General features: G+C 43.4%; 1 protein-coding gene across 1 annotated transcript; it reads left to right on the top strand.

The window, feature by feature from the left end:
- The first annotated feature begins 64 nt into the window (after positions 1-64).
- ISY1 (ISY1 spliceosome associated protein) lies at positions 65-26004 on the top strand. The gene is made up of 11 exons (XM_060631893.3): positions 65-305; positions 2279-2301; positions 2905-2956; positions 4666-4731; positions 5736-5778; positions 10524-10636; positions 16317-16434; positions 20550-20672; positions 21467-21588; positions 24832-24918; positions 25304-26004. Exons 1-11 carry the CDS (start codon positions 303-305, stop codon positions 25409-25411), a joined length of 858 nt encoding a protein of 285 aa, XP_060487876.1. The 5' UTR covers positions 65-302; the 3' UTR covers positions 25412-26004.
- The last annotated feature ends 326 nt before the right edge of the window (positions 26005-26330 follow it).

Genomic DNA, 26330 nt, shown 5'->3' with positions numbered 1-26330 from the left:
TACGCAGGCGCAATTTGCCAACGCCCCCAGTCTTCGTACGCGCGTGTCAGTGCGACGCCCGAACGCCTAGGGAAGGCAGTCCTACAAGATCGCTTTTGCGTTTCCTCTTCCTCCTCTAGTAGAGAACCATTTTCGCTTCCGGCCCCCAACTTCCGGTCCATCCCGTTTGTCCTTCCGACAGAAAAATCGGTGGTGCGGCCAGCTAGAGTGTTTCAGTTCCCGCCGGGGTCGGCCTCGCCCGAGTCAGTGAAGCTCCCGGGGCTGGGGCCGCGCGGCCCGAGGGCGGCGCCCTCACTGCCACCATGGTGAGTTGGGTGGGTGCGTGGTGGAGGGGGCGAGCGGGCGCGCAGTGAGGGCTCCCAGCCCTATTTCGGTCGCTCGTGGTGGAGGGGTGCAGCCGGGCATCACTGCAGGCTTCAGGCTCCTTGTCTACCTGTAACTTGGGTTCTCTTCCTCCTCTCTTCAGCTGTCAGAATTTGGGGTGGGAAATGGGAACCTCGGAGAGCGGAGTTACCGTCTCCAGCACTGTTGTAATCTCGATGAAGCGCCTTATCTTATCGCCCGGGAAAACTAAGAGAGGCGCAAGGACCGGCAGCGAGTCACGGTGCCTGGCGTGGGCCCACTTGTTTGTCCCCAGGTCCCATACGGGGGATGAGCAGCGGGGGTGACAGTATGTTTCTGGGTTATTTGATTTATGTCTCTTCTCTTCTCCATCTCCCCCGCAAGATGTAAACTTCACGGGGGTCGGTCTTTTCAACATTGCTTTCTTAGTGTCTAATAGTGGCTTTCTTAGGGGTGTGACACGTTGTAGGTGTTCAGTAACGATTGAATGGATGGCGTAGTGTTACTACCACAGAGGGTATGATCTCTGTGGTCTGGAGTGGTTTGTTGGCTTTTCCATTGGTTCAGGAAGCACACCCGACATGTCAGTGTGAGAATGCACCTAGCGCTGGTACAAAGAAGATGCTCATACATGTTAGTTACCATATTTTCATTAAGCGAAGCCCGCATAAGAAGCACAACACGCAGTAATGAGGTTATAGAAGATGTATTGCAAGCTCTTGTAGATTAATGAGCCCAAGATCCCAAGAAGGGAAGAAACCTTCTTGGGCTGGAATCAGACCTTTCTGTGGGAGACTATATCCCAAATTACTGCTTCATACTGCCCTGCTCAGCCTTGAGGCTCGTCATTTCTGAACTCTAACAAACATAGGGAATCCTTCTGCCTATTCCCTAGCAGGGGAGAAGAATCCCTGGGCCTAGATATTTTTGGGTACAGGAGTTGTTGGGTATTTTATATCCCTGTCACCATCACACATTCATATATGAGTGGGCTTACGTTACCCTGGGTACCTGCCCGTATCACATTGATTCATTGTTTGGTGTGGAAGTTCCAACGAGCACCTACCGCGGTGTTTTAAGCATGCAGTAAACATTGAGAAACACTAAATTAAATATCTAGAATCTCTAGGATTTAGTAAAATAGGTAGGACACTGCCTCAGCCTTCAAGGTGATGGCTTCCCCTGGGAGAGCTGCTTTGTTTTATCCTTAGTTGGTAATGTGTTCACGTATCCGCCAAGCTTTTGCCAAGTTTGTTGCTGTGTCCATTGTAGCAGAAGGCCAGGAAGGAGACTTACGTTGAGTCTGGGGAATCTGAGAGACTACTTCTCCGGGATGGTGAGTGGAAGAGTTGAGAGTAAAGTTCAAGTCCCTGACTTAGCAAGTACTCTTTCTACTTAAACTACAACCCAGAAAACATGTTCTGTGCTTGACAGTGTTTCAGGGACAGTGGACTTGACACTTGTGTGACAGTAGTTACATAAAACTCCTTTTGGAAAAGCCAGTCTTTTCTTCCTCAAGTTCTGCTGGCTGGAAACAGACAGTTGGGATGCTGAGTGGAAAGGACCATGGTAGTTACAAACCCACACAAAAGGTAGCAGCCCAGTTGGGAAGAAGGGGCCACAGACGAACTTTCTGGGATGGCAATGACACCGGTGATACATTTTGAAGGATGGATAAGAGTCAGATCCAAAGGGTGGGGAGGGACAGTGGAGGAGTGAAGATTTTAGGTGGAGGGAGCAGCGTGGGTAAAGTCACAGGATTTGGACGTCTTTTGATTATTTTTTCTTTTGGTTTTCTTTTCTTTCTTTTTTTTCTTTTGGGATACTAGTTCAAACATTATGCTTGTGACTGTCCTTTTGATACTTTTCTCTAAAAGTATGTGAAAAAAGGGTATTTTAAACATGGGCATTTTTCTCCCCTTCTGTCTCCTTTTAGGCCCGAAATGCAGAAAAGGCCATGTAAGTATCAATTCAGTTTTGTCTGTAAATTTAAGGGACTTAATTATCACCATGGAGCTCTTTTTGTGTTTGGTTCTTTCGTATTTTTCTTTCTCTACGTGTGTTAAAATAGTATGCCTGTGTTCGATGTTTGTTTTCCCTACTAGTGTTTTCTGACAACTCCCCAGAACTTACACTGGATAAACACTAGTTTAGTTGGGGATGGTACAGGGGCTATGAGAGTGACAACTAGGCACCCCATGATGCTAGTCTTTTAGCATCCGGATGTGTTGCTCACCAAGTGGTCTGATCAGGAGAGTTTCCCACGGTCTTTACACACAGTGTAAGTAAAATAGATATTTGGGTGTTCAGGAACACCCATGGCTTTTTAAGTTCCACTGTCGGGACACGGAAACCCATAACTTCTCTTTGGTGTCTTAATCTCTTGTGCATGCTCATGTATGCTCTCTTTTTATGAAGAATAATTATTATAATCTATTTATGAATAATGTTCATGAATGGCTGATGTTAAATATGGTCATGAGCAGATCTACGTCATCTAGGAACTTGAGTGATAAGACGTCTGTGAGCAGTATCTAATGGATTCTTCTCTGTTTCTGATAGGACAGCCTTAGCAAGATTTCGCCAAGCTCAACTGGAAGAGGGAAAAGTGAAGGTTGGTGTAAATCTTCATGAATTGTAAATCGTTAAGAATAAATGTGGTAAAACTCTCTCCTGAGCAGACGAGACTTCCAATTTCTTGTCTATAGCCACTGGCACTCTTAGGAGTCTATACATTTGAATTCTAGGTGTCTCTCTCTGTAGCTGGGGCAGTGTGATTGATGATCTAGCTGCTTCCATTTCCTCTGTATTATGATAATTGGCTTTCCATATTATCCCAGCTCTGTCTAATAGTGAATAATAGAAAATGGAATGTGCTATGGAGAGGGGCTCTAAGCTGATACCAGTAAATGATCTCGACTCATGGAGACTCAACCAGGTCAGGGATAATAGGCAGCATTCTTTCAATATTTTTGTTTTATTTTATAGAAATTAAACACATAGGGGCGCCTGGGTGGCTCAGTCGGTTAAGTGTCCGACTTCGGCTCAGGTCATGATCTCACAGTCTGTGAGTTTGAGCCCCGCGTTGGGCTCTGTGCTGACAGCCCCAGAGCCTGGAGCCTGCTTCCGATTCTGTGTCTCCCCCTCTCTCTGCCCCTCCCCCACTCACACTCTGTCTATCTCCCTCTCTCAAAAATAAATAAACGTTAAAAAAAATTAAAAAAAAAAGAAATTAAACACACATGCTCACACACACATGCATGTGTACACATACACGTTTATGTATGTTCTGAATATTGTAGATATTTCTTTTTTTTTAAGTTTCTTTATTTTGAGAGAGAGAGAGAGCAAGTAGGGGAGGGACAGAGAGAGAAGGAGAGAGAGAGAGAAGAAGAGAGAGAGTGAGAGAGAGAGAGAGAGAGAGAGAGAATCCCAAGCAGCCTCCACACCATTAGTGCAGAGCCTGATAGAGGGCTCGAAATCATGAACCATGAGATCATGACTGACTGAACCACCCAGGTGTCCGATAGACATTATTTCTTTTTTCTTTTTTTTTTTTTTTTAAATTTTAACATTTATTTATTTTTGAGACAGAGAGAGAGAGAGCATAAACAGGGGAGGGTCCGAGAAAGAGGGAGACACAGAATCTGAAACAGGCTCCAGGCTCTGAGCTGCAAGCACAGAGCTAACGCGGGGCTTGAACCCACAGACCGTGAGATCATGACCTGAGCTGAAGTCGGATGCTTAACCGACTGAGCCACCCAGGCGCCCCGATAGACATTATTTCTTAAGATAATACGAATATTCCATGAAGTGAATATAACCTAGCTTACTTAGTCATCTCTCTATTATTGAACTTTTAAGTTGTTTCCAGTGGTTCACTGTACCAGATACAGTGCAATGTATGTATGTTTTTGCATGTATAGTTGTTTCCTTTTTTAAAAAAAGTTATTTATTTATTTTAAGAGAGAGACAGTGCATGCACAAGTGGGGCAGGGGGAGAGGGAGAATCCCAAGCAGGCTCCACCCTCTTAGCACAGGGCCCATTGCAGGGCTTTGTCCCATGAACCGTGAGATCATGACCTGACCTGAAATCAAGAGTCAGATGCTCAATTGACTTAGCCACCCGGGCAGCCCTCGTATAGTTGTTTCCAAGTGGAAACTGTAGTGTGAGATATAAGGCTTGATGGAGATCATTTGGAACTGAAACTTCAAGTGTGTTTAGACCACTAGACATTTAGTCTTCAGGGCTGAATCAGTTGTGAATGCTGCACAGAGCTTGTAACTAGTACAGTGGCAACATGTGTATTTTCTTCTTCATAGGAAAGAAGACCCTTCCTTGCCTCAGAATGTACTGAGCTACCCAAAGCTGAAAAGTGGAGACGACAAGTATGTTCTGGGTGAATCTGGTCTTAGTAGAAGTAACAAGTCTCTGATTGTTTCTTTTTTTTATTGAAGTACAGTTGACACAGAATGTTACATTAGTTTCAGGTATACAACATGGTGATCCCACAAGTGTAGCTACTATCTATTACCATAAATGCTATTATAATACCATTGACTATATTTCCTGTGCTGAACTCCACTGCACCTCCCCACCCCCCGCCACCGTGAGTTATCAATCCATAACTGGAAGCCTGTATCTCCCACTCCCCTTCACCCATTATTATGCCCATCCCCCACCTCCTTCCCCTTTGGCAGTCATCAGTTTGTTCTCTGTCTTTATGGGTCTGTTTCTGCTTTTTTGTTTGTTAATTGATTTGATTTGCTTTTTAGAGTCCACATGTAAGTGAAATCTGTCTGGCTCATTTCACTTAGCATAATACCCTCTAGGTCCATCCATGTTGTTGAAAATGGCAAGATCTCATTCTTTTTTATGGCTGAGTAGTGTTCCGTTGTATATGTGTAACACATCTTTCTTATCCATTCAACTGTCCAAGGACACTTGGGTTGCTTACATATCTTGGGTATTGTAAATAATACTGCAGTTAACATGTATCTTTCAAATTAGTGTTTTCATTTTCTTTGGGTAAATACCCAGGAGTGGAATTATTGGATCATATAGTATTTCTATTTTTCATTTTTTTTGGAACCTCCATGTTTTCCATGGTGGCTGTACCAATTTACATTTCTACCTACAGTGCACGAGGGTTCTCTTTTTTCTACATTCTCACCAACACTTACTTCTTGTCTTTTTAATTCTAGCCATTCTGACAGGTGTAAGGTGATACCTCATTGTGGTTTTGATTTGTATTCTGATTGTTTCTTATTCTCTCAGTGATTCTTTACCAGAATTCTAAGTATTTTTAATTACTAATTTTGAATTATATGTTTTCTGTGCTTTCAGACATAATCAAAAGTCATGAGAATATTACCTTTTCTTTTTTTCACAGATCATTGGAGAGATCTCTAAAAAAGTGGCTCAAATTCAGAATGGTAAGCTAATTTGTCTTTTACAGTGGTTTTTTTTTTTTTTTTTTTTTTTTAAGTTTTACTTATTTTGAGAGAGAGTGCATGCATGCACGAGGGGGGTAGGGGCAGAGAGAGGGAGAGAGAGAATCCCAAGCAGGCTCCATGCTGACAGCATGGAGCTCGACCCCACAGAACCATGAGATCATGACCTGGGCCAAAGCCAAGAGTTGGACACTCAACCACTTGAGCCACCCAGGTACCCCTGCAGTGTTGATTCTCAAATCCACCATTAGACTTGGGGATTTCAACACTTCTCTTTCAATAATCAGTAAAACAAGTAGATAGAAGATCATTAAGGACATAGAAGAACTGAATAATAGTATGAGTCAATTGGACACTTCTAGAACATTCCACCTAGCAAAAAAAACATTTTTTAAAAGTTTTATTATTTTTTATTTTATTTTATTTTTTTGAGAGAGAGAGCCAGATGGGAGGAGCAGAGAGAGAGGGAGAGAGAATCCTAAGCAGGCTCCGCACTATCAGTCTGGAGACCAAAGCGGGGCTCAAACTTACCAACCACCGGTGAGATCGTGACCTGAGCCGAAATCAAGAGTCGGACGCTTAACCGACTAAGCCACCCAGGCATCCCAGAATGCTTTCTTTTTTTAAGAGCATCTAGAATAGTCACGAAAATAGAACATGTTCTGGGTTATAAGACAAATGTTAGCAAATTTAAAATAATTGAAATCTTACAAAGTATGTTCTCTGATTATAACAGAATTAATGTAGAAATCCGTAACGGAAAGACACCTAGAAAATTCCTAAATATTTGGAAATTAAGCAGCATGTATCTAAGCAACTCATGTGTCTAAGAGCAAACTGCAAGGATATTCGAAAATATTTTGAAGTAAATGAAAATGAAAACATAATATCAGAATTTAAGGGACAAAAACAATTTTGGAGGGGGATGTTCTTTTTTTGTATTAATAGAAAATAAGAAAGGTCTCAAATCAATGATCTAAACTTCTACGCTAAGAAACTAGAAAAGAAGAGTAAACCAAACCCTAAGCAGAAGGAAGAAAATAATAAAGGTAAGAGCAGATATCGATGAAACTGAAAATGGAAGATGAAGAGAGAAAAGTCAAAAGCTGGTTCTTTTTTTTTTTTTTTAAAGCCTCACCGAGGCTTTACTCTTTTATTTTTTATTTAAAAAATTTTTTTAATGTTTATTTATTCTTAAGAGAGAGAGAGCACGTGAGCAGGGGAGGTACAGAGAGAGAGGGAGACACAGAATCCGAAGCAGGCTCCAGGCTCTGAGCCGTTAGCACAGAGCCAGTGTGGGGCTCGAACTCAGTAACTGTGAGATCATGACCTAAGCCAGAGTCGTTCAACCCAACGCCCCTAAAACCTGGTTCTTTAAAAATATCAGTAAGTGATAAATAAATAAAGTGATAAATAAATAAACTTCAAAAAAAAAGAAAAATAAATAAAAAGGTCAATAAAATTAGACTGACCAAGAGGCTTTACTCTTTTATTTTTTATTTAAAAAATTTTTTTAATGTTTATTTATTCTTAAGAGAGAGAGAGCACGTGAGCAGGGGAGGTACAGAGAGAGAGGGAGACACAGAATCCGAAGCAGGCTCCAGGCTCTGAGCCGTTAGCACAGAGCCAGTGTGGGGCTCGAACTCAGTAACTGTGAGATCATGACTTAAGCCAGAGTCGTTCAACCCAACGCCCCTAAAACCTGGTTCTTTAAAAATATCAGTAAGTGATAAATAAATAAAGTGATAAATAAATAAACTTCAAAAAAAAAGAAAAATAAATAAAAAGGTCAATAAAATTAGACTGACCAAGAAAAAAAGAAGATACAAATTAGGAACATCTAGGGGTGTCTGGTTTGCTCAGTCAGTAGAGCACGTGACTCTTGAGCTCAGGGTCATGAGTTCGAGCCCCACGTTGGGTATAGAGATTACATAAATAAACAAGCCAACAAACAAGCAAACTTAAAAAAATTACAAGCACGAGGAATGACACTGGGAATATTACTACAGACTCTCCAGACATTAGAAGGTTAATAAGGGAATGTTACAGACAATGTTATGCCTGTAATTCATCAACTCAGATGAAACCGACCAGTCCTTGAAAGACAGAAACTTAAAGAGAATTAGTTCTTACCCAGGGGCAGTTTTGCCCCTCCAGGGGACATTTGTCAGTATCTGGAGAAACTTTGATTTTTATAACTTGGGGTGCTACTGGCATCTAGTGGTTAAAGCCAGGGAAGCCACTAAGCATCTTACAGTGTATCCTGCAAAGAATTATTTGACTCAAAATGTCAGTAGTGCCACTGTTTAGAAACATTGTTCAAGATGAAATTGAAACCTGAGCATTCCTATGTCTATTAAAGAAATCAAGAATTTTTTTTTTTTTTAAGTAAACTCCATGCCCAGCATGGGGCTCAAACCCATGACCCCAAGATCAAGAGTTGCATGCTCTACTGACCGAGGCAGTCAGATGCCCCTGTATCTGTTAAAGAAATTGAATTCATAGTTAAAGCCTTACAGCAAAGAAAACTCCAGACCCAGATGGCTTCACAGGTAAGTTCTACCTAACATTTAAGGAAGAAAAAATACCAATTCAACACAGTTTCTTCCAGAAAATTGAAGAGGAAGGAACACTTCCTCCTTCATTTTAGAAGTTTGACTATTAGCATTACCATGATACTATAATCAGAAAAAGACATTACACGTAAAATTTCCAACTAATATTCCTCATGAGTGTAGAAATCTTCAATAGAATATTAGCAAACCAAATCCAGTAATTTATAAAAAGGATAACACATCACAACCAAGTGAGATTTATCCTTGGTGTACATGTCTGATTCAGTATTCAGAAATGAATATAATTCACTGTATCATCATTCTAAAGTAGAGAAGCCTCTCTAGATGATCTTTAGTAGAGATCATCTCAGTAGATGATGGAAAAAATTTTTGGCAAAATTTAACATCCACTCATGGTAAAAACTCTCTGCTAACTGGGAATAAGAGGGAATTTTTTTCACCCAGATAAAACACTTCTCCCAAAAAACCTATAGCCAGCATCGTACTTAATGGCAAAGGTTGAATGCTTTCCTCCTAAGAGCAAGGACGAGGCAGAAATTCTTACCGCTTATATTCAAGGTCGTACTGGAATTCCTAGTCTGTGCAGTAAAGCAAGGAAAGGAAATAAAAGGCACACAGATTGGAAAGGAAGAAATACAATTCTCTTCTCAAACTATGTCATTTTCCGTGTAGACGATCCCAAGAAATCTTATGGGAAGCTTTCTAAAGTGAGTAAGTGAGGTTAGCAAGGTTACAGAGTAGAAAGGACAGTACACACAAATCAATTCTGTTGTTATAAACCAGCACTGAAAAATTGGTAATAGAACATTTGCAAAAAGGGCTATTTACAAAAGCACCAAAACAGAAGAAATACTTAGGCATACATCTAACAAAATGTATGTGTGGTCTGTTTGCTTAAAACTAAAACATTGATGAAGGAAATCAGAGAAGACCTAAGTAAGTGGAGAGGTACACGGCATTCGTGGATGGCAAGACCCAAACCTAGTAGTGATGTCAATTCTTGGTCTTTTCAAATACTACCACAATCAAAATCCCGATGGGATTTTTTTTTTTATATAGGTTGCCAGATTTTTTCTACATTTTAAATGGAAAGTCAAAGGAACTAGGATAGCCAAAATAATTTTGAAAAAGAACAAGATTGTAGCATTCATACCACCTAACTTTAAGATTTTATATAAAGCTACTGTATTCCAGATAATGGGGTGGGTAGTGGTGAAAGACCAATGGAAGAGAGTAAGAAATAGAGCCACACATGTGATCAGTTGACTTTTGACAGTGGTATAAAAGCCATTCAGTGGAGAAGGGGGAGGGAGGTTACTCCCTTGCAACAGCCACGTGATACTTTGTTTCAACATATCAAGGTTCATTAGCCATTTCCCTTCCTTTGTGGTGGGATGCTCCAGCTGCTCTTGGCGTGGGAGACAACACCTCTGCAAACTCTCTTGTGCATATTCCTTTAAATGAGTCCCTTAGGGGGCGCCTGGGTGGCTCAGTCGGTTAGGCGGCCGACTTCGGCTCAGGTCATGATCTCACGGTCAGTGAGTTTGAGCCCCACGTCAGACTCTGTGCTGACAGCTCAGAGCCTGGAGCCTGTTTCGGATTCTGTGTCTCCCTCTCTCCGACCCTCCCCCGTTCATGCTCTGTCTCTCTCTGTCTCAAAAATAAATAAACATTAAAAAAAAATTTTTAAAATGAGTCCCTTAGGCTTCATTCTCAGAGTATAGTCTTTGCCAAAAGATGTTCCCATATAACAAAACATTGCTTTCCTGAAAGGGTGAAACCAATACAGAATTCTCCCAGTCCCGGTGCTTATGTCAGCCTCGCTGCATATTTGCTGGCGTTGGATGCCAGGTGCCCCCACCACCAAAGTATTTTAATAGTTGCATAAATGGAACAGTAGGATTGCTTCAGTTTATATTTCTTCAGTTGCTAATGATGATGAAGGTTTTCCTCAAGAATTTTTTTCCCCTGTGCTGGTGGGGACTCGGTTCATAATCCTTGCCATTTCCTTTATTTGGGTGTGATGGTTTTTCTTATAAATTTAAATGAGTGTTTTTGTCCCACATACCTTTGTAGGTATTGACATTTATTTTTAGGGTATAACATTGAGTGCTATTTTGAAGAAACAATGTTAATGTTTTTGTTTTCCAGCTGGTTTAGGTGAATTCCGAATTCGGGACCTGAATGATGAAATTAACAAACTGCTAAGAGAGAAAGGACACTGGGAAGTCCGGATAAAGGAGTTGGGTGGTCCTGATTATGGAGTAAGTAAGCCACTGTGCCAGTGGATCTTGCGGGTAAGCGTTTTGGCAGGCTGGGTAACTTTGCATCCGCTGCAGCTCCCAGCCCATGCTGGTCATGGAGTAGGTACTTGAGGAATGAAAGAAGCTTTGAAGAATGCCTGTTAAATGTGGACAGGAAACATGGGAAAGGTAGGGAGGATAATTCTTTTTTTTTTTTTTTTTTTTTAATTTTTTAATTTTTATTTTTTTTTAATGTTTATTTTTGGGACAGAAAGAGACATAGCATGAGCAGGGAAGGGGCAGAGAGAGAGGGAGACACAGAACGTGAAGCAGGCTCCAGGCTCTGAGCTGTCAGCACAGAGTCCGACGCGGGGCTCGAACTCACAAACTGTGAGATCATGACCTGAGCCAAAGTTGGATGCTTAACCGACTGAGCCACCCAGGTGCCCCTTAATGTTTATTTTTGAGAGAGAGAGAGACAGAGAGCGAGCAGGGGAGGGGCAGAGAGAGAGGGAGACAGAATCTGAAGCAGGCTCCAGGCTCCACACAGCCAGCACAGAGCCTGACGTGGGGCTTGAACTCACAAACTGTGAGATCATGACCTGGGCCGAAGTCGGACGCTTAACCGACTGAGCCACCCAGGCGCTCCATGGTAGGATAATTCTTAAACACCCCATAGCACAGCCATCAGAGCAGATAGGGCCCCTCAGTTTACTGTCCAGATGTTCTTGAGTAAGCCACTTAATCTCTCTGGGCCTCTTGTTTGTTCGTTTATTTATTTTTAAATGTTTATTAATTTTTGAGAGAGAGTGCGAGTAGGGGAGGGGCAGAGAGAAAGGGAGACAGAGTTTCTGAAGCAGGCTCTGCTCTGACAGCAGAGAGCACAATGTGGGGCTCAAACTCACAAACCGTGAGATTGTGACCTGAGCCGAAGTCTTAGGCTCAACCAGTGGAGCCAGCCAGGCGCCTCTGGCCTCTTGTTTAAAATGACCATGGTCCTGGAGCACCTGGCTGGCTCAGTCAGAGGGACATGCCGCTCTTGATCTTGGGGTTGTGAGTTTGAGCCCCACGTTGGGTGTAGAGATTATTTAAAAGAATAAAAATATTTAAAAAATGTGTATTATTTATTTTGAGAGAGAGAGAGTGGGGGAGGGGCAGAGAGAGAAGGATGGAGAGAATCCTAAGCAGGCTCTGCGCTGTCAGTGCAGAGCCTGACATGGGGCTTGATCTCACATTCTGTGAGATCATGACCTGAGCCGAAATCAAGAGTCAGATGATTAACCAACTGAGCCACCCACGTTCCCCAATCTCACTCTTTTTATGGCTGAGTGTTCCATTATACACGCATACACACCCCACATCTTTTTTTTTTTTTTTTAATTTTTCTTACTAACATTATTTTTTGAGAGTCAGAGAGAGACAGAGCACAAGCAGGGGAGGTGCAGAGAGAGGGAGACACAGAATTGGCTCCAGGCTCCAGGCTCCAGGCCCTGAGCTGTCAGCACAGAGCCCGACATGGGGCTCAAACCCACAAACTGTGAGATCATGACCCCAGCTGAGGTTGGTTGCTTAACCGAGTGAGCCACCCAGGCGCCCCACACACTACGTCTTCTTTATCCATTCATCAATCCATGAACAGTTGAGTTGCTTCCATATCTTAGTTATTGTGAATAATGCTACAGTATTAGGAGTGCATTTTATCTTTTAGAATCAGTGTTTTTCATTTTTCTTTAGGCAAATTCCCAGTAGTGGAATTATTGGATCATATGGTAATTCTGTTTTTAATTTTGAGGAACCTCCATACTGTTTTCCACAGTGGCTGTACCAGTTTGCATTCCCACCAACAGTGCGTGAGGTTCCTTTTATTCCACATCCTTGCCATGCCAACACTTGTTGTTTCTTGTGTTTTTGATACTAAGCCATTCTGACAGGATATCTCGTAGTTTTGATTTGCATTTTCCTAATGATGAGTGATGTAGAGCATCTTTTCAATGTGTCTGTTGGCCATCTTTGCCTTTGGAAAAATGTTCATGTCATCTGCCCATTTTTTAATTGGATTATTTGTTTCTTGGTGTTGAGTTGTAGAAGTTCTTTTATATTTTGGATATTAATCTCTTATTGGATATATCCTTTGTAAATATATTCTCCTAATTAATAGGTTGTCTTTTTGTTTTATTGATTATTTCCTTTGTTCTGTAGAAGCTATTTATTTTGATGTAGTCACAATAGTTTATTTTTGCTTTTGTTTCCCTTGCCTTAGGAGACATATCTAGAAAAGTGTTGGTATGGCCGATGTCAGAGAATTTAGTGCCTGTGCTCTCTTCTAGTGTATTTATGGTTTCAAGTGTCACGTTTAGGTCTTTAATCCATTTGGAGTTTCTTTTTGGGTATGGTGTTAGAAAGTAGTCCAGTTTCATTCTTTTGCATGTAGCTCTCCAGTTTTCCCAGCACTGTTTTTGAGGAGACTGTCTTCCCATTGCATATTCTTGCTTCCTTTGTTGTGCATTGATTGGCCATATAATTCTAGGTTTATTTCTGGGCTCTGTCTTGTGTTCCGTTGACCTGTGTGTCTGTGTTTGTGTCACTGCCATACTATTTGGATTATTACAGTTTTGTAGTATATCTTGAAATCTGGAATTCAGCTTTGTTTTTCTTTCTCAAGATTGCTTTGGCTGTTTGGGGTCTTTGTTGTTCTATACAAGTTTTAGCATTATGTGTTCTAGTTTTTTGGAAAGTGCTGCTGGTATTTTGATAGGGATTGCATTAAATCTGCAGATTGCATTAGGTAATATGGACATCTTAACAATATTAATTCTTCCAGTACATGAGCATGGAAGAGCTTTCCATTTCATTTGTCATCTTCAATTTTTTTCGTGAGTGTTTTACAGTTTTCAGAGTACAGGTCTTTCACCTCCTTGGTCAAGTTTATTTTACAAATTTTTGGTGCAATTCACATTAATCTTTCAATATTTTTCTTGAATTTTTTTTAATGCTTAACAGTTTTATTTCCATTTTCTATGTGTAAAAGTAATACATTTAAAATTTTAGTTTCACAAGATGAGACGAGTTCTGCAGATTAATGGTGGTGAGGGTTATATAATATTATGAATGTATTTAGTATCACTGAATTGTCCACCAAAAATGGTTAAGATGGGTGGTGCCTGGGTGGCTCAGTTGGTTGAGTACCTGGCTCTGGATTTTGGCTCGGGTCATGATCTCATGGTTTGTGGGTTTGAGCCCTGTGTTGGGCTCTTCGCTGGTACTGCAGAACTGCTTGGAATTCTGTCTCCCTCTCTCTGCTCCTCCCCCCACTTGTGCATGCACGCTGCACACTCTCTCTCTCTCCCTCTCTCAAAATAAGCAAATAAACTTTTAAAAAAAGGTTAAGATGCTGGGGCGCCTGGGTGGCTCAGTCAGTTAAGCATCCGACTTAGGCTCAGATCAAGATCTTGCAGTTTGTGAGTTCAAGCCCTGCGTCGGGCTCTGTGCTGACAGGTCAGAGCCTGGAGCCTGCTTTAGATTCTGTGTCTCCCTCTGTCTCTGCCCCACCCCCACTCATGCTGTCTGTCTGTCTCTCTCTCATAAATAAATAAACTTAAAAAAAAAAGGTTAAGATGGTAAATCTTGTTATGTGTATTTTGCCACATTAAAAAAGAAAAGTAGTACATTTATCAAGTTCAGAAAAGTATAAAGAAGCAGGATAGCATTCAGTCAGGATGGCATTACCTGGATGAAACTACTTGAATAGTTCCTTCTGTTGTTTTCCTGTGAGTGCCACGATTGAGATCACACTCACTGTGTATATACAACTTTGGTTGTAGGATTTGTTTCTTTCCAAAATAGTAACATTGCCTGTGTAGATACTACAGAGTTTTATGCAAAAAAAAAGAAAAAAAAAAAAAGGAAGAAAATATAAAATAAAAAATCATAAAAATTGTAAAATATTAAAAAATTTGTTATATTCTATGAATGATACAGAATGTTATATAGTTTTCTACTACACAGAAATAACTACTACTGACATTTTCTATTTAACCTTTCTAGCATTTTTTTCTATGTATATATATGTTTATTTTTACGGAAATTGTTTTTTATTGTAACTATATGCTTTGTTCACTTAACAGTGTTTCAGGAGCATACTTGCATGTCAATAGTCATTTATATCATCATTTTATTTTTATTTTTATTTGTTTATTTTTAAGTAGGCTCTATGCCCAATGTGGAGCTTGAACTCATGACCCTGAGATGAAGAGCCACATGCCCCTCATCATTTTAATTTTTTTTTTTTTTAACGTTTTATTTATTTTTGAGACAGGGAGAGACAGAGCATGAACAGGGGAGGGTCAGAGAGAGGGAGACATAGAATCTGAAACAGGCTCCAGGCTCTGAGCTGTCAGCACAGAGCCCGACGTGGGGCTCAAACTCACGGACCGCGAGATCATGACCTGAGCCGAAGTCGGCCGCTTAACCGACTGAGCCACCCAGGCGCCCCGCCCCTCATCATTTTAAAAAGCATTTTTGAGGGGTGCCTGGGTGGCTCATTCGGTTTAGTGTCCAACTCCTGTACTTGGCTCAGGTCATGATCTCGCGATTTGTGTTTCAAGCCCCGCGTTGGGATTCTCTGTCTCACCTTCTCTGCCCCTTTCCTACTCGCTCTCTCTCTCTCTCTCTCAAAAACAAATAAACATTAAAAAAAAAAAAAAAAGCAAATTTTTGAGAAAGTTGCAAAATTAGTACAGAGAATTCTTATATACCCTTCATACACATTTACCAGATTTTGGCTTTTTTCCTGTGTTTACTTTGTCATTTTCTGTGTGTACCTTAATACATTATGCTTCTTTATCCCTTAATACTTAGTATCTCTTGTGTATATTTTCTCTCTTTCTTATTTTTGTTATTTTCTTATTAGAGAGAGAGAATGCAAATGGGGGAGAGGGGCAGAGGGTGAGAGAGAGACAGAGAGAGAGAGAGAGAGAGAGAGAGAGAGAGAGAGAATCTCAAGCAGGATCCATGCTCCATGCAGAGCCCATCATGGGGCTTTATCCCATGACCCTGCAATCATGACTTGAGCTGAAATCAAGAGTTGAACGCTCGACTGACTGAGCCACCGAGGCACCCCTGTGTGTATTTTCCAAGAGGAAGAATGTTCTCTTACATAACCGTGGTAGAATTATCAAGTGTAAGACACTTTGGTTCAGTCATTTTATGTAAAGTACTTGACTGTTTCATAGATTTTCCCAACAATATCCTTTTATGGTCCTATAGACCTGGCTCAGGGTCACCATACTACATGTAGTTGTTGACATCATCATTTTTAATGGGTAGAATTCCGTTTTCAGGATGTATCTCATTTGTCTTCTGCTGCTCGTCATTTAGGTTGTTTGCAGTTGTGTTGTGAGCTTTTGTCACTTACCTCATGTTATAAGTGTTTTCCCAAGGCAGTATAGGAGTTTCATAAGAATCATTATCTTTAAGTTATAGAATATATTCCATCCATGACAGTGCTATAATTTACATAAATCATCCTCTTACTGTTAGGTATTTAGGTTGATTTTAATTTACAAAAAAAAGTGCCCAAATGTTTTTCTGTGTACATCAGTATTTTCCCACAATTAGTGTTATTATCTTAAAATATATTTGCAAACATGGAAATAGTGGGTTAAAGGATCAGATTCATTTTCTCTTTTTCCTTCCCAATAAGAAAGTTGGCCCTAAAATGCTGGATCATGAAGGGAAAGAAGTCCCCGGAAATCGAGGTTACAAGTACTTTGGAGCAGCCAAAGATTTGCCTGGTGTTAGAGAGCTATTTGAAAAAGAACGTAAGTGACTGCTAATGTTTGTGAAGGTCTTAGCCTCTAATTGTTGGTAGTCATCCTAACAGATCTGTATGCTAGGTGCTCCTCCTGCATTGTTTCTCAGCTGCACAGTAGTAGTGTCAGAATTACTGTTCCCCCATTTTAAATGAGAAACTTTAAATACCAGGAGTTGAAGTCACCGACCCAAGGCATGCCGTCGGGGTTGGGAGCGAATCCAGAATTGACTGGCGCCAAATTCTCACATGCCAGTCTCTCAGTCTGAATGACAAGTTTCCGATTTGAAGTTTCCTCGAACTATCAGGGCAGGCTCTGATGTTCATTGACATGGGCTCATGTTTCAGTTACTTGTTAGCTGAAAAAACCCTAGCCAAAGAACAAAAGCTTGGACCGAACCCCAGTAGGTATAAATGGAGTAATGGGGAACTGGTCTATGCGAATTCAGGGCTGGTCCCCTCACCTGTCCTGCCTTTTCCCTCCGTGGCCGTGGGGAGCTTCAGCCAAACCTTGGCCTTCCAAAATGCAATTGGAAACCACTAGCCTGGGGTGTTTGTGGATTTTAATTTTGCCTTTTAAGAAAGTAGTCTAAATATTATAGAAAAAAATGTGAATAGCAGAGAAGAATGACAGCAATATTCTCACCACTGTTGGTGTTCTTCTCTATTTCCTTCCAGTCAGTTTTTCTTTTAAAAATATAATTCTAGGGGCGCCTGGTGGCCCAGTCGGTTTGAATGTCTGACTTCGGCTCAGGTCATGATCTCACGGTTGGTGGGTTCGAGCCCTGTGTCAGGCTCTGTGCTGACAGCCTAGAACCAGCCTCAGATTCTGTGTCTCCCTCTCGCTCTGTTCCTCCCCCAACTCATGCTCTGTTTCTCTCTGTCTCAAAAATAAATAAACATTAAAAAAAATTTAGAAAAGAAAATATATAACTCTAGGGGCGCCTGGGTGGCTCAGTCGGTTAAGCATCCGACTTCTGCTCTGGTCATGATCTTATGGTTTGTGAGTTCGAGCCCCAAGTTGGGCTCTATGCTGACAGCCCAGAACCTAGAGCCTGCTTCAGATTCTGTGTCTCCCTAATCTCTCTGCCCCTCCCCCACTTGTGCTCTGTCTCTTTCTCTCAAAAATAAATAAATGTTAAAAATATATTTATAATTCTATCTGTATTCAGCCCTGTTTTTTTTTTTTTTTTTTAAGTTTGTTTATTTATTTTGAGAGATAGAGAACTGGCAGGGGAAGGGCAGAGAGAGGAGGGTGCAGAGGATCCAAAGCAGGCTCTGTGCTAACAGTAGAGAGCCCAATGCGGGGCTGGAACCCACAGACCGTGAGATTATGACGTGAGCCGAAATCAGACACTTAACCGACTGAGCCACCTCAGTGCCCCAAGCCCTGCTTAATTTTAAATTAATTATGCCCAAACTGGTTTTGCATGCGTTATTAACACCACTTAAAATTAATTCAAGGGTTACCTGGCTGGCTCAGTCGGTGGAGCATGTGACTCTTGATCTTGAGGTTGTGAGTTTGAACTCCACGTTGGGTGTAGAGGTTACTTAAATATAAAATTGTAAAAAAAAAAAAAAAAAATCTTAAAAAAACTTTAAAAAATAATTCAAAGTGTAAGTATCATGCTGTTCATTGTGAAAATAATATAGTTTTATTACAGAGAAGTGGTAAAATACAGAAAATCAGAAAAACAACTGCCCATATTTTCCCATCTGTAGATGACAATTGTTGACCTATTGGGACATATTTCCATCTAGTTTTTAAAGGGAAATGACAACCCAACAGATTGGTCAAAGAATCAAAGCTGATAATTTAAGAAGAAAAAATTCATATGTTGGGGGGGCACCTATATTGAGGTCATTATTTTTAGAAAAATAATTTTTCTAAATTTATTATTTATTCCAGTTGTAGATTTTTTTTTTTTTTAATTTTTTTTTTTCAATGTTTTTTATTTATTTTTGGGACAGAGAGAGACAGAGCATGAACGGGGGAGGGGCAGAGAGAGAGGGAGACACAGAATCGGAAACAGGCTCCAGGCTCCGAGCCATCAGCCCAGAGCCTGACGCAGGGCTCGAACTCACGGACCGCGAGATCGTGACCTGGCTGAAGTCGGACGCTTAACTGACTGCGCCACCCAGGCGCCCCATGTAGATTTTTTTTTTTAAATGAGAAGGTATATAAGTCAGTCTTCGTGAGTATATTCAAAAGTACTCTCCCCTGGGTACCACCCCCCTTCCCCGTGCCCCTGGATAACTGGTAATCATTATTATCTGTTTGTTACGTTCCCTTCCAGGTCTTTTTTAATGCACTTACGTGCTTATTTCATAAGCTGAATTTCATCAGTGTGAGTGACACTTGGCTTAACCCCAATTCAGTTTAGGCAGGAGAGTGAATTTATTGGCTCACATAACTGAGAAGCCCACGGTGGTTTGCTTTCAGGAATGGCTGATTCCAGGCCACATTTCCTCCATGTTGCAGTTTTGACTTCCACTGCGTGAACTTTTTTCTCTGTTTAGTTCTCTGCTTGTGGCAGCAAGTGGTTTATCACCAACTTACATTTTGTCCTCTTCAGCAAGAGATTTTTTTTTCTCCCAAGCAGTTTAAGCAAAACCCCCAGAATTGAATCTGGTTGGCTTTGACCAGATCATAGTTCTTTTTTTTTTTTTTTTTTTTTTTAAAACATATCAGGTTTTATTTTTTTATTATTTTTTTTAACGTTTATTCATTTTTGAGACAGAAAGAGACAGAGCATGAATGGGGGAAGGTCAGAGAGAGAGGGAGACACAGAATCTGAAACAGACTCCAGGCTCTGAGCTGTCAGCACAGAGCCCGACGCGGGGCTCGAACTCACGGACTGCGAGATCATGACCTGTGCCGAAGTCTGACACCCAACCGACTGAGCCACCCAGGCGCCCCTGACCAGATCATAGTTCTACCCTTAAACCACTCCCTTTGACTGGGAGGAACGCAGCGTTCTGAGCCAGAGGGGTTTTAGCCCTGAACCTGGTCCTGGGTGCAGCCAGCATGGTCACGGGTCAGGGACCAAGAGTAGTGGAGCAGTGAATGGTGAGATCGTGACCTGAGCCAAAATCAGAGGTCAGGACTGAGCCACCCAGGCATCATGCTAAATGAAATTTTTATACATGTGAGCTTTTTCTGCTGAAATGATCAGCTTTTACTCTTTCACCTATCTGTTGGGTTGCCATTTCCCTTTTGATTTTTTTTTTTAAGGTTTTTTATTTTTAAGTAATCTCTACACCTAGTATGGGGTTCAAACTCACAACCCTGAGATCAAAAGTTGCATACTCTACTGACTGAGCCAGCCAGATGCCCTCCCTTTTGATTTTAAGAATTACTTAGATATCCTGAATAGTAACCCTTAGTCTGAAAAAAAATTTTGTTTTAAATTTTTTTTAATGTTTGTTTATTTCTGAGACAGAGAGAGACAGAGCATGAACAGGGGAGGGGCAGAGAGAGGGAGACACAGAATCCGAAACAGGCTCCAGGCACTGAGCTGTCAGCACAGAGCCTGACGCAGGGCTCGAACTCACAAACCGTGAGATCATGACCTGAGCTGAAGTTGGTCGCTCAACCAACTGAGCCACCCAGGTGCCCCTGAAAATATTTTCTTTAGGACTTTCTCATTTATCTTTTTTGTTTTTTTATAGTTTCTTTTGTCTTATCTATATACTTACATTTTCCTATCCTGTTTTTTTCATTTAACATGACATTTCCTATATTATCAATGCATCTTGTGTAAGAGCAGTACAGGGGTCATCAGATACCCCATTTTCCACACATCCTACAGCTTACATAGAGCCTTAGATTATTCCAGGCTTTCACGACCCTGTGAATAATGTATATCTCTGTCCATTAGGCTTTGCTAGCTTTTGTTTTTGTGTTTTTAATTAGTATAAATTTTTTCTAAATAGACTAATTGGGTTAAAGTTTTAAAAAGGGTTGTACCACTTAATGTAAATCTCTGGCTAGTACAGAGAGGTGCCTACATCATGGTATTTTCTTGAGCATGCACACTCCACGGCCACATAACGTTGTCCAGGATGAAGGCTTGGGTGTGACTGTGGTGGGATATTTAGCTGAGCTGGTGCTGTTTCTTTCAGCTCTTCCCCCTCCAAGAAAGACACGCGCTGAGCTCATGAAAGCAATCGATTTTGAATACTACGGTTACCTTGATGAAGATGATGGTGTCATCGTGCCTTTGGAACAGGAATATGAAAAGAAATGTAGGTCTCCCAGCATTTCGTTTCATTATAGATGGCATCTGGTTTCTGTTCTGTCCTTTGAAAATGTCCTTTACACCAGAAGTGGGTTGGTTTTATTGCTGATGGTCTTCTGAGGAAATGGTCTGCTCGGTATCTATGATGCAGTCAGGGCTGTATTGGGCCAGAAGCAGCAGGTTGGGGAAGCCCAAGAGTGACATCTGACCTGCCCCCTATCCACCCAGAATGCATCGTCTAGATTCCTTCCCACGTTGGTTTTCTTGAAATCAGGAAGTGGTGCCCATTTAAGTAGCTTTCAGATATGCTTTAAGCACAGCTAATAGGTTATCAGTGTAGAGCAAGGTGGGTGTCTCTTTCTGAGTGCTTCTTTCATGCCAAGCCTTGTGCTGAACATTTTATGGACATTGTCCTGAAGCCTCATGACAGCCCTATGAGGAAGAAGTTAGTGCTGAGACCCCTGGTGTGTCAGCTAGGGCTTTGGGGGCAGGTGGTCAGGAGTCTGAGCCCTCTTCCGGCATGCTGTACCACTGTGTCTCCTCTTTCATGTAGGCATGTCAGGAAGTCACTTAGGTCGTTGAACTGGGGATGATCTGGGGTTGTCCCCTGGCAGGCTGCCTTGTTGTAACTGGGAGCTAGAGCTGTGGTGTGACCAGACTACCTCTCACACTCCACTCCTGCCTGCCAGGGCAGAATGGAGGGTTCCCCTCTTCCGAGGGGACATGTGGGCCTCACCCTGCATTGCACATAAAGCTGATTAGAGGCCTGACTAAGCAGCACCTGCTCTCCTGTTTCTCCAGTCAGGGCCGGATTGGTGGAAAAGTGGAAAGCTGAGAGAGAGGCCCGGCTGGCAAGAGGAGAAAAGGAGGAGGAGGAGGAAGAGGAGGAAGAGATCAACATCTATGCTGTCACCGAGGAAGAGGTACTGTGGGCAGTGGGGGGCCCCGGTGCTCACTGCCTCTGCTCTGAGCCACGAAGGCTGGGCCTTGGGAGAATGGGTGGGATGGTAGGAAGCCTCAGCCCATTGGCGGGGGGTCGGGGCCAAAGCCCAGCCCTGAGAATTCAGCTTCCTCAGCTGGAAGATGGATGTGAGGACTCAGCATCCCAGGGAGGGTTCTAGAAGGGAATGGCTGTTAGAGCACTTGGTAAACTGTACTTTATACCCAGCATTACTTACCTGCTTTGTAGAGATAGGCCCTTCTGAATACACTGCTGTCGGACTTATAAACACATTTGATGCCATGAGTTCTAGCCCGTGTCCCCATCGTTTCTTTTTATTTATTTATTCGCTTCTTTATTATTACCACGTTTTCAGGTTTAATTATGTATCTATTGTATTAGTTGCTTATACATTACAAGGTACCACAGATTGGGCGGCTTAAACACCAGAAATGGATGTTTCTAGCCTCAGAGTTCTAGAGGCTAGAAGTCTAATATCAAGGTGTCAGCAGGGTAGGCCTCAGCATTTATTTTTATTTTTTGATGTTTTTATTAAAAGTTTTTTTTGAAATGTTTGTTTATTTTTGAGAGAGAGCATGCGGGCCGGGGAGGGGCAGAGAGAGAGAGGGACAAAGGATCTGAAGCAGGCTCTTTGCTGACAGCAGAGAACCCGATGCAGGGTCGAACTCATGAACCGTGAAATCACGACCTGAGCTGAAGTTGGACACTGACTGAGCCACCCAGGGGCCCCTCATCATTTCCTTTTAAGTGGCAGTGCCAAAAGGTCTTGTTTAGTCTTAACAACCCCATTTTAGAGATAGAAACCAGCCCAGAGCAGAGAGGGCCTTATTCAGAGGGTGGTGGTTGAGGTTGGAGCTATGATCCTGCCTCTCAGGCAGAGCCTGCTAGCTCTGGACTCTTCTGAAGAGCCTGCCATGCAGCCCTTGCTCCCTGGACACATCGAGAAGGGATGAAATGGATTTGCTGGACTGAGAAGGGGAGGGGAATTACCCGTGCGTGGGCGATAGGTCAGGTCCCGGGTGAGGAACTTGCCGTGACATCGGTGGCAAGGAAGCAGGCTCTGAGAAGTTTAGTGACTTGGTCATTATCACACAGGGTACGGCGGACCTGAGGTTAGGCTCATATGCAGGTCTGGCTGCTCAGCAGTGGGGACAGTGAAACATTTGAAGCCCTAGGAAGGTCTTCTTCAGCTGCAAATAATTCATTTGCTCTTTCAGCGGGTGTTTGTTTAATTAGTGGCTACTGTGAACCAGGCCTGTGCCAGGGGCACAGCAGCAGACAAGCTCTGCTTGTAGCTTAGAGTCAGTGGGGAGACAGTCCGGTGAGCAGAGACAGTGGGAACCAGTGGCTGTGAGAGCGGTCTGCGATAGTGATGTGGTGCAGGGAGAGCCCATGAAGGCTCTCCCTGGGAGCTGACCCTTCAGCCGAGGTCTGGAAGATCAGGACAAGTTAATAACCAAGGGAGAGGCAGTGAGGGAAGAGTGTTCCAGCAACGGGGGAAACATATGTACTGAAAGACACCATGGGAGTGTGAGGGACAGAGGATGGGCCGGTGTGGCTGGAGCACAGTAAGGGGCTGCTGGGGTGGAGGCAAGGCAGAACAGGCCGGCGCCCCTGCTCCATGGTGAGAAGGGTTTGCCTTCATCCGAAGAGCGATGGAAAGCCACCAAAGGTGGGTTTTTTTCCTTGTAGTTTTGAAATAATTTACAGGAAGTTGTAAAGGTGGCACAGAAGGTCCTGTATATCCTTCACCCAGTTTGCCCCAACGGTTACATCTTCCAGAGTTACAGGACGGTGTCAACACTAGGAAACAGAGATGGCGTAATGAGTGTATAGCATTGTGTGTCTTTTATCACACGTGTGGATTTGTACAACCACCATTTTGGTCAAGATACAGAGCCGTTCCCTTCGCGTGTTGCACCCTGACAGGCCTCCTTCCTTCCCCCATCCCGTGGCCAACTCCAGTCGGTTCCCTGTCTCTATAATTCTGTCCTTTTGAGGATGTTTCACAAATGGAAGCATACCGTATGCCACCTTTGAGGATGGTCTTTATACTCAACACAGTGCCCTTGAGCTCCATCCGAGGTGTTGAATCCAAGAGTTCATTCCTCTGTATTGCTAGGTAGTAGTCAGCGGGTGTGGGCAGAGGCTGGTGCAGGGCGTCTGGCACCGACACTGGCAAACAGCGGACCCCACCACCTCACGGGAGCCCTCTCTCCTCAGATTTCCAAGGCCACATTATTTCTTGAAGTTATTGGCAATCTCTTTTGACTCGTGGGCAGACCTGAATTGATCTTTTTTCTATATTTGGTACATTTTCCATATTGGGTACATTTGGTAATTAAATTTTTTAAATTTTAATTAAAGAATTAGATAACATTCACAAGGTTCAAAAACCAAAGAATGTGTAAAGACCAACAAAGATTCCCTAGTTCTCTGGGTGCAAAGATGCACTCGGTTCTCACGGCTGTCACTAGATTCTCCTCTAATTCTCTTTCCTCATTCAAAAGGTAGCATCATTTGCACAGTGTTTTGTGGCTTTTTTAAATAGTTAGTGGGTGTCTCCATGTCTTTCTGTGTGAGCACTGAACGTCCCCATTCCTTTTGTTTTTTTCCTTTTATTTTTTATTTTTTTATTTTTATTTGTTTATTTTAATGTTTTATGTATTTTTGAGACAGAGAGAGAGAGAGCACGAGCAGGGGAGGGGCAGAGAGAGAGCGAGACACAGACTCCGAAGCAGGCTCCAGGCTCTGAGCTGTCAGCACAGAGCCCGACACGGGGCTCAAACTCACAAGCTGAGATCATGACCTGAGCCGAAGTCGGACGCTCCACCAACAGAGCCACCCAGGCACACCTGGCATTTATTTTTTAAGTTTATTTTGTGAGAGAGACTTTATTTATTTAGTTAGTTAGTTACTTATTTATTATCTCGCATACACAAGAGAGACCAGGGGAGGAGCAGAGAGAGAGAATCCCAAGCAGGTTCCATTGCTGTCAGCAAGGAGCTCGAGTGAGGCTAGATCCTACAAACAGAGAGATCATTACCTGAGCCAAAATCAGGTTGGATGCTTAACTGACCAAGCCACCTAGGCACCCCTGTTTTTTTCCTCTTAAATAGCTGCCGAATTGTGCGTTTTGTAGCGGTTCCAACATGTGTGTAACAGGCTCTGGCTCACTGCCTTTTGGTGGTTCTCTGTTTTGTAGTCTGACGAGGAAGGCAGCCAGGAGAAAGGAGGTGAAGACGGGCAGCAGAAGTTCATCGCCCATGTCCCAGTGCCATCACAGCAAGAGGTAGGACAGAGGCTGAGAGCTGCTCCCCTTGCAGGTGGGGCTTCCCCAGTGCCAGGGGACTCGGGGAAAAGGAGCCTGCACAGAGTGCGTTCGTGGGTTTTCTTCGCCCTTCCTATCCGTTAGGGCAGCTCTGACTCTGACCACTTGGCACTGGTCGCTATGCTTCCGGTAGGTAAGGTGCAGCATGCAGCAGGGGGCTGGGTCCCGTCCACTTTAGGGGATACTGACAAACAGGGTTGTTCCTCCGCTTCCAGTGGGAGCTGGCTCTGGGGTTTGGCTCCTCGATGGCCTCTGTCTGGGGATCTCCCTCCTGGCTGAGCTCCAGCAGGGCACGGAGGGCTTGTGGAGGAGTCCAACATGAGCTCTTCACTCTCGCTGTCCACAGATCGAGGAGGCCCTTGTGCGAAGGAAGAAGATGGAACTCCTCCAGAAGTATGCCAGTGAGACCCTGCAGGCCCAGAGTGAAGAGGCCAAAAGACTTCTGGGGTATTAGGGCTGAGCCGGGACCTGTGCAGGGTCTGGAAATCTGTCAGGGGACCATCATCCCCCGCTGGCCCTTGCCACAGGGCTCTGCTGTCCTGGGACTGCAGACGGGCAGGCTGGCGCTGTGAGTCCTGGGGCTCCTTCTCCCACCTTCTCTTACCCTGGCCCCTGTCCCTCCCTGGCAGGCTGTGCGCTTCAGCTGTCACTTTTGTACACATGTTTTGCTTTTGTAGGAACCCACTTATTTTTATCTTGAGTGTGTAAAACAGGCTGCTAGCTGGGTGCTTGCGTTTTATTTAGCTTTCTCCTGTCACTCCCGGGGGGGGGGGGGGGGGAGGTCAATTTATGACTACCGTTAAAAAGATATACTGCTACCTCCTCTTGAAAAATGAGACTGTGTCAACTCGGCCCACAGTCCCATGTGTCAGCCACCAGCTAGAGCTGTTCCTTTTGGGTCGGCTACTGCTCGCAGTTCTCCGTGGCCTTCCCAGCCTGCCTCATTCCCTTCTGCCCAGGTGGCAGGACTTTCAGTTTGGTACTTCCGTTTTATGACAGGTTCTGAAGAGAGCTATTTTTATTAAAGATTTTTATATGGAAGGGCAACCCCCACGTCTGCGGCTGGCTCCCTGGGAACCGTACTGAGGCGATGGCTGCAGCAGGACGCGAGGTTCAGAATCGCTGCAGGGGACAGAGTCCCGAAGCACACAGCCCACGTGGGGGAGGGCTGGGATGGTCCCGGCTCCGTCCAGGGCCGAGGTGGGCGGGCAGAGCCGTCCTCGCCACACCCCCGGGCTGGCCCGCATGAAGGCACACCACGGATGTCCAGGAGGCGCGAGTGGGAGCCCAGCCTGCCATCCGGGCTGGGTCTTTTCTTTCCGGGGCGGGGAACCGACGGCAGCGACGGGGGACAGCCGTCTCTGAGACTGTGT

This window comes from Panthera onca, chromosome A2 (genome assembly GCF_046562875.1).
Source record: "Panthera onca isolate mPanOnc1 chromosome A2, mPanOnc1 haplotype 2, whole genome shotgun sequence".
In the NCBI taxonomy this organism is placed as follows: Eukaryota; Metazoa; Chordata; class Mammalia; order Carnivora; family Felidae; genus Panthera; species Panthera onca.
This window is presented reverse-complemented; position numbering and strand designations above follow the sequence as displayed.

Bases quoted from the DNA above. Each gene is read 5' to 3' on its own strand.
- ISY1 (XM_060631893.3), top strand. The intron at 2,957-4,665 runs GTTGGTGTAAAT...TCTTCTTCATAG, and splicing joins TGGAAGAGGGAAAAGTGAAG to GAAAGAAGACCCTTCCTTGC. The intron at 16,435-20,549 runs GTAAGTGACTGC...TGTTTCTTTCAG, and splicing joins AGAGCTATTTGAAAAAGAAC to CTCTTCCCCCTCCAAGAAAG.